The sequence below is a fragment of the Garra rufa genome, chromosome 12 (genome assembly GCF_049309525.1).
Source record: "Garra rufa chromosome 12, GarRuf1.0, whole genome shotgun sequence".
Taxonomy (NCBI): domain Eukaryota; kingdom Metazoa; phylum Chordata; class Actinopteri; order Cypriniformes; family Cyprinidae; genus Garra; species Garra rufa.
In genome coordinates this window covers 5,387,451-5,401,429 of record NC_133372.1, presented here as the reverse complement: position 1 = coordinate 5,401,429, position 13,979 = coordinate 5,387,451, and the positions used below count along the sequence as shown (strand labels likewise).

The following is a 13,979-nucleotide window of genomic DNA, read 5'->3' as shown; positions in this document are numbered from 1 at the left end:
TACAACCTGAATATAAAATATTTGCATTTTAGCTAGACAACATTTACTTCATTACACGCACGATTCTTCAGCAAGTTTTAAATGGTTTTATCTGTAATCTTTGAAGGATTCACTATAGTTTAGTAATACAATTTGCAATAAGCAAAGGCACAGAGTACAAAGTTAGTGGTTGTCTTTATGATTTCTGCCTTGTTTTTCTTAACAGAAGCATTAACCTACCAGTCAAGTTTTTGAACAGTAAGATTTTTTGAGGTTTTTCTTAAAGCCTGCATTTATTTGATCCAAAGTACAGCAAAAACAGTAAAATATTTTTTTACTATTTAAAATAACTCTTTTCTATTTGCATATATTTTAAAATGTAATTTCAATGCTGAATTGTTAGCATCATTACTTCAGTCACATGATCCTTCAGAAATGTTCTGATTTGCTTCTTTAAAAAAACATTATTATTATAATGTTGCAAACAGCTGAGTAGAAATTTTTCTGGTTACTTTGATGAATAGAAAGTTCAGAAAAACAGCGTTTATCTGAAATATTAATCTTTAGTAACCTTGTAAATGTCTTTATCATCACTTTTGATCAATTTAAAGCATCCTTGCTAAATAAAAGTATTATTTTCTATATTTAAAAAAAAAACTGAATACTGGAGTTATGATGCTGACAATTCAGCTTTGCTCGTTATATATTTTCCAAATGTAAAACAGTTTTTTTATTTTATGAATATTTCACAATATTACAGCTTGTGTTGTACTTTGGATCAAATAAATGTATGTTCAATGAGCAGAAAAGACTCCTTAAAAAAAAAAAAACATTCAAAATCTTAGTTCAAAAACTGGTCTTTAAAGCTGTGGACTTGCAACTGCAAGAATATTCATTTTAAAATAAACAACATTCACAAATACTCAGTTTAAAAGATCGTCAAGCTATTTTCAAGTATGATGCCAAGATTAGTGCATCAAAAAAATTACAAATTCCAAGACAACACCACACATGAATTTCAAGACCTTTATTGAATTTCTAAATGTGTAATATTCATCTCAACAGATGAGAAGCAGTAAAAAACATAAGGAAAAAAACGAGTGCTTGTTGAAGCCCTGAATAGGTAAGTATGAAGCATGGCATCTAAAACAGCACTTTTAGATTAAGACACATGTTTCTGTTGCTGTGATAAAGAAAATATGATTAAAAAAAAAAACACTCAGTCAAAACTAATCCTTCTTAATGAAAACTCTCCAGATGCCTCCGTAACCATTTCAAACTTTACAGCAACGTATAAAAAGAAACAAGGATAACACACACTTATTATCTTATGTTACGTTTGTGCAAGTGACAAAGGCAATGGAATAAACTAGCAGGTGGAATACAGGTTTTCAGAAAGGCATTGAGCAATGCTTATTACTAAAAATGTATTGTCAAAACCTTTCCTATAACAATACAGTATTGCATTTAACAAATGCACCGATAATCAGCTACTTGATCATGCTGAAAACATAATCTGGGCAGATTCTGCTCTCTAGGAATGAAAATACGCAATTTAAGATGTCAATAGTTATATTCAACTGTTTAAGTTGAACAGATTTGAAAAATGACACTGTAGATGAGATCTTAAATCATACCAACAATCATAAGTGTGTGTATGGTGAATAAATAAACAACATCCAGGCATCCAGTATGTTTGTTTAAAGAAAGAAAAATGCCTTTTTCATGAACAGTTTAGGACAAAAGTGTGGCGTAAAGGTTTCACACAGCTTTTGACGCTGAAAGTAGTCTGAGAATGTGTTTTCCAGGCTTCTTGATTTTAGGGATTTTAGGGAACATCTACTGCACAAAAATAAGGCCACAGTTTTTATGCCCTTAAGAAGCGTTCTCACTTTTTGCTTGTTTGGAAGCCGGCTCTTCGTTACCATTCGACTCCAGAGGTCTCTTCTTTGGACTGGCTTGTTCTGTTAAAAGAGAAAACACATTTCTGTTTTCATACGTCTAAACCACAAAAACTCAAAGCAGGTGGACCAGCGGATATACTGCATGTCTGTGATGAAACTAATCACTGGTATTACAATTTAAAACAATGGATTTCTGTTTTAATATGCTTTAAAATATAAAGTATTTTTGTGATGCAAATCTGAATTTTTTTAACGTCATTACTCCAGTCTTGAGTGTCAAATGAGTTCAGAAATCATTCTAATATGCTAATTTATTATCTTTTTTATTACTGTGATTCTTTTTTCAGGATTCTATGAATAAAGAGTAAAAAGAAAAAACAGCATTTATTTAAAACGGAAATCTTTAACAATACACTACCGTTCAAAACAGTATTTTTTTTTTTTTTTTTTTTTTTGAAAGAAATCAATACTTTTATTTAACAAGGATGTTGAATTAATAAAAATGTATAATAAAGACTTGTGTTAGAAAAGATATCCATTTTGAATAAATACTGTTCTTAAGTTTTTATTCATCTATAAATCCTGAAAAAAGCATCACAGATGCCCCCAAAAATCCAAAAATATCATTTTAAAAATTTGTTGTAGTTTACGTGCATGTCAGCTTATCAAACAAAATGTTTATATTTATTTTTGTATATGATACAGTTTTGTAAATTTCCCATAGATTCCCAAATTTTCCAGTATATTCCCATAAATTCCTGGTAAGTTTCCAAATTTCCCCAGACAAGGTTCCCATGGAAAGTTTCTGGAAAATTTCCAGAAATTTTCCACCCCTTTGCACAACCCTAGTAAAAACATAATATGAATATACAAAAAAAAAAAAAAAAAAATGTAAACGTTAAACAAAAAGATTATTGGAGTACAACAAAATAATTTGGTTTCTCTACTTTGAAATTTCACATTTAATTCAATGTGATACTTGCGGTTTCTTTTTACCCAATTGCTTATTAGCACGTATATTACGAGCAATTTGGCTGTTTATTAGTGCTTCTAAAGTACGTTCTAAAGTCAAGTAAAGTACTAAGGTACATTTAGAGACCCTTTACATAAGGGTCAATATTTTTGAATTTGATATTTATACTGAACAAATGAGCTTTCCATTGATGTATGGTTTGTTAGGATAGGACAATATTTGGCCGAGATACAACTATTTGAAAATCTGGAATTTGAGGGTGCAAAAAAAAAAAAAAAATCAAAATAGAGAAAATCGCCTTTAAAGTTGTCCAAATGAAGTTCTTAGCAATGCATATTACTAATCAAAAATTCCGTTTACAAAACATCTTCATGGATCATGATCTTTACTTAATATCCTAATGATTTTTGGCATAAGAAAAATTTATCATTTTGACCAATACAAAGTATTTTTGACTACTGCTACAAATGTACCAATGCCATTTATGGTCGCATATATATCAAAACGTAATTTTTGATTAGTAATATGCATTGCTAAGAACTTTATTTGAACAACTTTAAAGGCTATTCTTTCAATATTTAGGTTTTTTGGCATTTTCAGATTCCAGATTTTTAAATGGTTGTATCTCGGCCAAAGATTGTCGTATCCTAACGAACTATACATCAATGGACAGCTTAAAAAAAAAAAAAGACCCAGGTGGTCCAGGTTCACATTTTAAAACACTTAACCTGACCCCAAACCGAAACGTACTACCTTACCAACTATTAATAATCAGCAAATTAAGAGTTTGAGGCAAAAGTTATAGTTAATAGTAAGAATTGCTCCTCAAATTAAAGTGAGACTAAATTTACCAGCAACTTCAGAGTGAAAACTGTTTCTACAGCATTTCTTTAAGTGTTTGTCACATCAATCAAGGAGAAAATGACACCAAAATGTCCCCTTTACCTTCGTCTCCCTCTTCATCGCTATCAAACTTGGTCTTCTTTCCCCTGAACTGGGTCTGTTCTCTTCCTCCTCGGTCTCTGCGTCCTCCTCTGCCTCTTCCACGACCCCTGTAACCTCCTGCAATCACAGGACATGGCGTTGGCACAAAGTGTTAAAACTGTGAGATCCTTAAACTTCAGACACCTGCCTGTGTGTTAATTGTGTCCACTGATTTACCTCTGCCTGCTTTGCGTTTGTTCATGGACTCCTGCTGATTCTCGATGATTTTCTTCAGCGTCTCCATTTCTACGTCTCCCTCCAGTATCTCCCACTGGACAACCTGATCTTTAACCTTCGGATCTTCTCCTCCTTGAGCTTCTCTGACCTTCTGCAGGGCCCCCTGGGCGTTTGAGTGAAACAGGATGGTGCCCTGAGGAGGATATCAAAGACAGAATTTAATGAAGGAAACATATTCAAGGCATGACTGGATGTTTTATTGGCAGCAGAGACATTCATCATGGTTACAGAAGATGTACATTTTAATAAATGTTGTTCTTTTGAGCTTTTTATTCATCAAAGAATGCTGAAATAATGCATCACAGTTTCCAAGCACAAGAAATCGGAAATGTTTCTTAAGCAGCAAATCGACATATTAGAATGATTTCTGAAGGATCATGTTACAATGAAGACAGAATGATGCTGAAAATTCAGCTTTGATCACAGGAATAAATAACATATACTGGAACAGAAAACAGTTATTAAAAATTGTAAAAATATTTCACAATATTAGAGTTTTTACTGTATTTTTAAATAAAGAAATGCAGCCTTGATGAGTAAAAGAGATGTCTTTAAAAAAAATAAAAAAATATATATATTTACCTCTTTAAAATCTTAATTAAAAAAAAAGATTAAAAATACAGAAAAAAAATTATATTGTGAAATGTTAATGCAAATTAAAATAGTGGTTTTCTATTTTAATATACTTTAAAATATAATTTAATCATGTGATGCAAAACTGAATTTTTAACATCATTAATCCAGTATATAGTTGCACAGGATCCTTCAGAAATCGTTCTAATATGCTGATTATTATCAGTGTTGAAAACAGCTGTGCTGCTTAATATCTTTTTTGGAACCTGTGATACTTTCTTTTAGAATAATTAAAAAAAAAAAAAAAAACGTTAAAAAGAACAGCATTTATTTAAATTAGATCACAGGTTCTAAAAAATATTAAGCAGCACAACTGTTTCCAACATTGATAATAAAAGTAATAAATCAGTATATTAGAATTATTTCTGAAGGATCATGTGACACTGAAGACTGGAGTAATGGCTGAAGAAAATTCAACTTTGCATCACAGAAATAAATTATAAAGTATAATATAAAAAAGTATTTTGAATGGCAATAATATTTCATAATATTACTTTTTCTGTATTTCTGATCAAATGAATAGAACTTTGATGATAAGAGAATATTTGTAAAGTTTAAAAAATAAAAATAAAAAAAATTACTGATCCAAACTTTTGAGTGGCAGTATGTACATAAATGCATTACATTCAAATCTAGATTTGACTAGATTTCAAAGACTAGATTTGAATGTGACAATTATTTGTGAAATCTGTTCATTTCTCACCTCTTTCGCTCCTCTGGTGAAATCAATCCATTTGATCTTTGCATGTTCAGAGAAGATTGCGTGAAAATCCTCTCTCGAGGTCTGACCCAATTCACCGGAGAACTTCAGCAGACAGCCTCTCTGATCATTCAAGGATTTCTGGGTACACAAAAGAGCCAAACATCATCAACACAGTCACGTCTAAGAACTCGCTTTATTTGCGTTTCCACATGAAAACCCACCAGCTCTTCTTCTTCGGCTTGTTTCTGCTGGTCCTCCTTTTCACTGAAATGTGCGTTTACCAATTATAGCATTGCTTCTCACCTCACTTTTTTTGTACAAAATATGCCGTGAAGTGCGTTACCTTTTTGCTTTAGCTTTTGCTTCCACACGATTCTGCTTCCTCTCAGCAAACTTTTTAGAAAAGTAGGCATCTCTACAGACGAGGTTAAAGGTTAATACAACTCTCACACCAGTGTATTCAAGGCCATTCAGGTACTAGGAAAACATGCAACGCTCAGAGACAAATGAGGAACTGAACTGGAGAAGCACCTACTTCATCATGACGATCATCTCGTTCCCTTTGTACTCTTTGACATCTGCACGCTCTACAAAAGCCTTGGCAGCTTCTTCAGAGTCTAAAACGGCAAAGATCGATCCCTGCAAACAACAGAAACGCAAACAGACAAATAACTCAGTAAAATAGTTTTAAAATACTATGAACAGTTTTTTAGGTACTGCATCTTGTCAATCAATCAAAGTGTTGAAAATTAAAAAAAAAAAAAAACTTTTCATTGACTAAAATAAAACTGAAATAAATATTAGATGAAATACCAACTTAAAAATGAACTTAACTGAAATAAGTTTGAAGTACACTGAAAAAAACTTGATGCAGAAACCATTTTTACTCTTGACTGAAATTCAAGACAAATGGATTTGGAATATGGATACTTGGACAAATGGATACTTTTTCCAAGTCAAATGCACTCTAAATATCTTTTTTATTATTATTCTTGTACTTACATTACAAAAAAAAGCCAAATATAAATCTTTAAAGAACAAATAAAAATTATGAAAGGCACAGATATACTAAAACTTAATTTAAATAACACTCAAAATATTAATAATACTATAATAGTATAAATAACACTGGTCTGATTTAAAAAAAAAAAAAAAATCATTCTCCATTTTAGCTTTAAAAGATATTTGTTCGAATAGTTTCACTACTTTAAAAGCCTTACTTTAAAAGTCTTTAGGGGTCCTTTCCTCATGTAGACGTTCTCCACTGTGCCTTTATCTGCAAACCACTCTTGGATCTCATCCAGCGTGGTTTCAAGAGGAAAACCTTTCTGTTGAATTTGAACGTTAACATCAGTCAACCAACAAAAGCATGTGGTTTGTCAAAAGAGATGGAAACACAATAGCATCCAAAAACAGAATAGGGTGACATGTTAAAAAGCTATTATGAGCAGTCTGTTTTAGAGCAAAGGTAACGCCGGGAGGCAGAAAAAGGAAGTTTATCTCATTGTTTCCATTCGCTCACCACGTAGATGGATTTGTGTTTGACCGCATCCTTGTATTCCTCGTAGTTCTCTGGAAGAGGTTTGTTCGGATTTCGTCTTATTTTAGTTTTGTCTTCGCTGATCTCCAACAGACCCGTTTTAGATTTTTGCAGCGACTCGATGATAACAGCTGCGTCTGATGTGAGACTGTTTAGTCTGTAAGGATAAATAGAAAAAATTAGAGAGAAAAAAAACAGCAAAAACCCTGAGACACAAAGCATGAGATTTATGACTGACTTTGAGAAGGTACATTTAGGGCTGCCGCAATTCGTTGATTCTAATCAACTATTCGATTTCTAAAAATCCTTGATTTCATTTTGCCCATGTCGACTGACCCGCAAAATACCGGAAGAGGTGCATTTTGTGGACAAGAATCCATAAAAAAACATTAGGGCGTGTTCACACTTGGCGTCTCTTTTCAAACGGCCAGCGTCTGTTTTAGGCCGCGATCACACCGAACGCGTTTTTGCAGTGAGAAGCACCTTTTTTGAATGGTTTTCTGTTGGCAGTGAGCGTTCTGCGTGCTGCTTATGCGCCCCGCGTTTTCGCCGCCTGCTGCGCCTTGCGTTTTTGCAGAAGCGCTCTGAGCGCCTGAAGTTGAAAAAAAAAAGCAACTCTGAGCGGAAAAACGGCCAACGTCATTCGCGTTTTTTCCATTGTCCAATCGAATGAATGGAGAGGCGGGCCTTCTGTTGTGGTGACCAAAGTTTACCGTTGCTTAAAAAGTCCAGAGACTGCAAGAAATGGAGGAGAAACTTTTGGTGTCTGTCGTGGGTAACCCGGAGCTGTATTTTTTAGGGTTTCTGCTAATATGACAGTTTAATTAACAGCAAAAACCAAAGATTTTAGAGCGCTGGCACTATAATTCTTTGATTTGACTGACAGGACAGCTGTTTTGGTCATTGCCTAGCAACATAAAACAACGGCAGCACACTGCTCTTTTATAAAAGTCACCAAAAAAAGGCAGTGCTGTGCGCCTCGCGTATTTAGAACTAAAGCCTCGTTCAGACTGTCAGCCCAAATCCGATTTTGTCTAGATCTGGATGGAATCAGATTTGAACAACTGACTGTCCACACAGTCATATCGCAACTGTTCAAATCCGATTTGTGTGTCCATAAGCGTTCTTTCGTTTTACGGAATGTGCGTTGGTTTCTATGGCAATGCCGTTGCATTATTATGCCAACGCTAAAAACAATAACAGCATTACAGTTTGCAATATAGATGCTGTCTTGCGATATGACAACGTTGCCGTCACGCTGGATTATATTTTGTCTTCAAAAGCAGCGGCAGAAACGCAGGAAGCTGGAATGTGCGACATTATTCTGTGCTGCCGTCTCTACTGGTATCAAAACTCAAAGAGGTGCGTATACTAGCTGTATATTGTCTTTTCCCGCTTGATTTGCAGTTCGCAACACAAGCTTGTTTCTGCAAAGACTTTTGTTATGTTTTCCACAAAAACGTCTGACGTGTTTACGTTTTATGTGGCATGAAAACGTGAAAAAGCAGAAATCCGATTTGAATAGGATTCCAAACCACATACGAATGAAGCTCGAAACGGATTTGACCAAATCAGATTTCATGTAGTTCGTTGCTGTTCAGACTACCTAACTATGATCGGATTTCAATCGGATTTGCATACAAATCGGATTTGGGCTGACAGTCTGAACGAGGCTAAAAAGACGAGTTCTAAAAACGCGAGGCGCACAGCACTGCCTTTTTTTGGTGACTTTTAAAAAAGAGCAGTGTTCTGCGTTTTTTTTATGTTGCTAAGCAAAGACCAAAACAGCTGTCCTGTCAGTCAAATCAAAGGATTATAGCGCGAGTGCTCTAAAATCTCTGTTTTTTTATGTTAAAGGTGCAATGTGTAATATTTAAGATGATCTCTAGACAGAAAAGCAATATAGTATACATAACTATGTTTTCAGGGGTGTATAAAGACCTTACATAATGAACCATTATGTTTTTATTACCTTAGAATTATCAGTTTAAATCTACATAGACCGCGGGTCCCCTCACATGGAAGTCGCCGTATTGTTTCTACAGTAGCCCTAACCGGACAAACTGCTCTACAGATCGCGTTTCATCACTGTTGTTCTAGCGGAAAAACACTGACACAATGATGAACATGTAACTGTAATATTCACAATAACATTGTTTTATTGAATTAAGTAAATATAATTCCTTAATTTACGTTTTAAAAGAAACCTAATTACTCTTTGCTGTCTAAAACGACGACATCTTAATCCCCTGTGGGCCACCGTAGCTTCTGTAAAGGGAGGGGTGAGCGGTGGACGGGAGCCGTTGGTTGCAATTCACAATCTCACCACTAGATGCCGCAAAAATCTACACACTGCACCTTTAAGTAAACTGTCATATTAGCAGAAACCCTAAAAAATACAGCTCCAGGTTACCCACGACAGACACTAAGGTTTCTCCTCCATTTCTTGCAGTCTCTTGACTTATTAAGCAACAGTAAACTTTCGTCTCCACAACAGAAGGCCCGCCTCTCCATTCATTCGATTGGACAATGGAAAAAACGCGAATGACGCTCACCGCCAACAGAAAACCGTTCAAAAAAGGCCACTCTCACTTCGGTGTGATCGGGGCCTAAACCGTGTTTCCAAAAAAGTCCCGAGCGGTTTTTTAAACGCCACTGCCGGCGTCTCTTTATGCAGAGCGTCTTTTCAAGTTGAAAAAAGTTTAACTTTTCTGAACAAAACGCCCTACGTCAAGCGCTTTTTTTGACAGCTGACCAATGACAAGCGAGGAGCTAGACCTGTCGTTTCCATAACAACAAGAAAAAATGGGAAAGGTGCACTGATCAGTGGAAAGGTGCCGTTATATAGACTTTTATTTTATTGTTGTGAACCGGATTCGCCTCCCCGTTAACTTCAAAAAACGTTGTTAGCTTCTTGAGCCGCACATCGACATGTACAGTATAGCGCCGTTGCGCTTCGGGCGTCCCCTTATCGAGTCCCGGCTCACAGACCCCCCCCCCCCCCTCGCTTATTGTCTAAATACTGTCAGATCGGATAAAAGGAAAAAATGTCAAAAAAGAAAAGAGCCAGCTTCCTCTTTTATCGACATTTCCGCACCACACATAGGCTACTGTTGCAGCTGTTGTTATAGCAACAAAAAAAACGCCCTGTGCTGCAATGCTTCCAGATTTTCTTGTAAATAAAAAAACGCGCTTGTCAACTTTTTCTTGTCAAAAAAGACGCCAAGCGTGAACACGGCCATAGACTGTTTTCCAAGGCTGCATTATATATTAAACCCACTTAAAAATCATAATTAAGCATAACTGCGAATTCACAAATGCTAAGATTTATTTAAATAAATATGCAGTGCAGGTTTATTATATGTGCATCAATTATGTACATGCGTGTAAGTTACCTATGTGCATCTCACAGCAGCTCCATTCACAGGAACTGTTATCATTTACATGTGTGGAGCATCTTAAACTTCATCTCTGCATGCTGTTGTGAGTTTGGGTTTATTATAACATTCATCTGGGAATGCAATATGCACCATTTCATCAGATTTGTAAGGTAAATCATTTAAAAACCTATGCAAACTCAGGAGAATACATCAATATCTTTGTCATTATGCCAAGTGTTCATCGCTGTTTCAAAATAAAAGTTTAATCGGATCTGGCCAATTCAAGGATCCATGTAAACACAGCTAGTGTAAAATTCCGAGTGATGTTTTTAAAAGGAATAATTCGTAATTAGTACCTATTTTTTCATGCAACAAATGTAACACTTTTAAAGATCAAGCAAAGAAAATAAGGAATGAACTGAATTGTGAATGAACACGATGTTGTTTTACACAGTGCTGTTCTTTCTAAGTATTTTGTTCTCCAGTGCAAATATTTAAAGTTAAGATACATTTACTTGAGACGTACAAATCACAAAATTGATCAAATGAAGTGAATTTATGATTAAAACAAGAATACCTGACAATGGGCTCAGAAAAATCAATTTCCCTTAAAGTGCAAACAAGTCATGCCTAATGACATTTCTTTCTTTAGTTCTTGTTTTAAACACTTAATTTTGCTCAATTTCTCAGACTTCATGTCTTTATATATTTATATGTATATTGTAGAACAAGACAAAAATACTGAGGTATTTTTTTTGCAATGCACGTAACATTTAATGTCATGACTTCAAAAGTTTACATCCCCTTTCAGAATGAAAATATTATTTTACCAAAATAAGAGGGATTATACAAAATGCATGTTATTGTTTATTTAGTACTGACCTGAAAAAGATATTCCACATTAAAAGACGTTTACATATAGTCCACGAGAAAATAATCGTTGAATTTATAAAAAATAACCCGTTCAAAAGTTTACATACACTTGATTCTTAATACTGTGTTGTTACCTGAATGATCCACAGCTGTGTTTTTGTTTAGTGATAGTTGTTCATGAGTCCCTTATTTGTCCTGAACAGTTAAACTGCCTGCTGTTCTTCAGAAAGAACAGCTGAGAGACTCGTATGCAACTATAACAGAAGGTTCAAACACTCACTGATGCTCCAGAAGGAAAAAACATTCATTAAGAGCCATTCTTTGAACAGCCTTATTCTTATTTTGCCTAAATATCATATTTTATCATTGAGTACTGCCTTTCAGAGCCCTCAGTTGTCACCAGTCTGAAAAGATGGGTCTCAAAATTACAGTCATTGTTGGAAGGGTTCAAATACACAAAAATGCTGCAAATGGGACCTGAAGGATTTTTCTGAAGAACTGAACTATTTAGGACAAACAAGAGAAAAAAAACAACACAGCTGTGGATTATTCAGGTAACAACACAGTATTAAGAATGAAGTGTATGTAAACTTTTGAACGGGGTAATTTTTATAAATTCAACTATTATTTTCTCTTGTGGACTATATGTAAACATCTTTTACGTGAAATATCTTATTCAGGTCAGTACTAAATAAACAATAACATGCACTTTGTATGATCCCTCTTATTTTCATGTCATTTAAAATTACTTTATTAGTTTGAATCAGCATTACCATGTTTACCATGCTCAACAGGCAATTTATTAATATTAATTTCAGGCGTTTTATTTATATGATCCCTCTTATTTTGGTAAAATAACATTTTGCAGATTCTGAAAGGGGGATGTAAATGCATTCTTGATGCATTTCTTTTGTATTTACCTATTAAATTTCAGCATGGTCTCCAGAGTGACCCAGCCATCATCTAACTGCAGCTGCTCCTTCAGAAACTTGTCTCGAGGGAGATTGTGGTCACCAAAATAGTACTAAACACACAGAAACAACAACATTCATGTTATTCATTTGAATGAAGGCACTGAAGGGGAAAATAAACCTGCTTATGATGCTTATCATCTCACCTCAATCTGGTCTGCCACCTTTTTCTCCAGAGGAGACATTTCCTGATTGTCTGCCATCTCTGCTGGGATGAGAAAATAAATAAAAATGTATCTATATAATAAAATACAGATTTCTATTTTGCTTAAGTGCAAAAAGTCTGTAAACAATTTGTGTTTTAAATTTTCAATAAAAGTGACATTACAAATCTGTATTATCTTAATAAAAATTTAAGTACATTATTGTGATAAAAAAATTTTTACGTGAACTTCAGACACCAACGTGACTAGACAAGTGTGATTCTCAAACCACGTGTGAGAACAGCAAAACTCCTGTATGCAGCTTCTATTTTACATTGAGTGCTAACCGTTGAAGTGAATAAATTCAGTGTTAAATAGCAGTTAAAATAACCTGTCTGTAGGCTAGAAATTCAGTCAATAGTTGTTATATGTATAAATCAAGTACGCCATGCGCGCCACATGTCACAGAATGACACTGAATAAACATCGCGCCCAATCTATCATAGCTGTTTTTCTCTCTTTTCAAAAGCAGTGTAAACATTAGGGGAAATAAGTAATGTTACAAAAACACCATACTCACTTTGCTTACGTTCTGATCTGTCTGATCTCAATCAAACGCCACACTAAACGCTATCCGAACGTGAATCAACGGGTGGCGTCGCGTTGTTATGACGCCACGCAGAGACCCGAAGCAGAATCCTGGGAAAGCGAGTCCAACACAGATTTCCTGACTGTAAACATCGAGCTGCTTCTCAATCATTCGATTGGATTCGAATTAGCAATACCATATTTACCATGCTCCACAGGCAATGTATTGATAAATATTTCCAGCGTTTTATTTGAAATGCGTCATTTCAGTTGGATAATGTTGGATTATTGTTTTAATTTGTAACATTGTTGATGTTATTGTTTTATATATTATTCCTAACAAACGCAAGAAGCCAGCTGCTCGAGGAAATGCATAATATCCACCTTATTTTTTTACGCTGTTTTTTCATGCAGTTGTCAAGTTTGAGATTTTGGGCTTTTTGGTTTTTCATAAAGTGTTATTTCAGAGTCAGACTAGTGGAAAGAAAACATAAAAAAAAAACAACACTGTTAAGTGTTTATTTTATAGCACTTTCTCTATTTTTGTCAATAGATTTTAATTACAATACATATTTTTAAAGGCCGTTTTCTCAAAATGAGTTTTTTTTCTACACATAAATCTCCACTTCAGTAGGCTAGCACTTGTATGCACCAGACTTTACGTTTTTATTCTGGTCTATATCTTGAAGGTTTTTACAAAGGGATTTGTTCATATATAATTTGATTTTATACATTTTATTCCCCCAAAAAACTGTAAAAAAAAAAAAAAAAAAAGTTTTCCTGCCTGTTCAAAGTTTTTTCTGAATTATGTTGTGACGAAATGAGATACCCAAAATTCCCTGTGTTAAAACATTTGAGTCCAATATGTAAAAAAAAAACTGAAAATGACTTCATCCAGTGTTTTGATTTTTATACTAGAAATGTATTCAAATTAGCAGATATTTTATTAAATAATGCCTCATTCGCAAATTTAAACCTAATAGTTTAGAAAACGTGTAATACAATTTTTTTTTTGCAATTATTAAAGTAATCAATCAACTGGGTAAGTAAGGTGATAACTATTAGTTAATT

The 13,979-nt window shown here is 34.4% G+C and overlaps 1 protein-coding gene across 2 annotated transcripts; it reads right to left on the bottom strand.

Moving 5' to 3' along the window:
* Positions 1 to 991: 991 nt before the first annotated feature.
* Positions 992 to 12,998, bottom strand: ssb (small RNA binding exonuclease protection factor La). Of its 2 annotated transcripts, none has more exons than XM_073852160.1 (12): positions 12,901 to 12,998; positions 12,324 to 12,382; positions 12,127 to 12,230; positions 6,936 to 7,110; positions 6,634 to 6,741; positions 5,949 to 6,052; positions 5,757 to 5,828; positions 5,635 to 5,677; positions 5,414 to 5,551; positions 4,018 to 4,210; positions 3,802 to 3,918; positions 992 to 1,943 (listed from the first exon to the last, which is right to left on the bottom strand). In XM_073852160.1, the coding sequence occupies exons 2-12, from the start codon at positions 12,378 to 12,380 to the stop codon at positions 1,855 to 1,857; spliced, it is 1,200 nt and encodes a 399-aa protein (XP_073708261.1). In that variant the 5' UTR covers positions 12,381 to 12,382; positions 12,901 to 12,998; the 3' UTR covers positions 992 to 1,854. The 2 variants fall into 2 exon arrangements, with proteins under 2 accessions (XP_073708261.1, XP_073708262.1); XM_073852161.1 differs by having other exon boundaries at positions 12,324 to 12,385; positions 12,901 to 12,972.
* Positions 12,999 to 13,979: the final 981 nt, after the last annotated feature.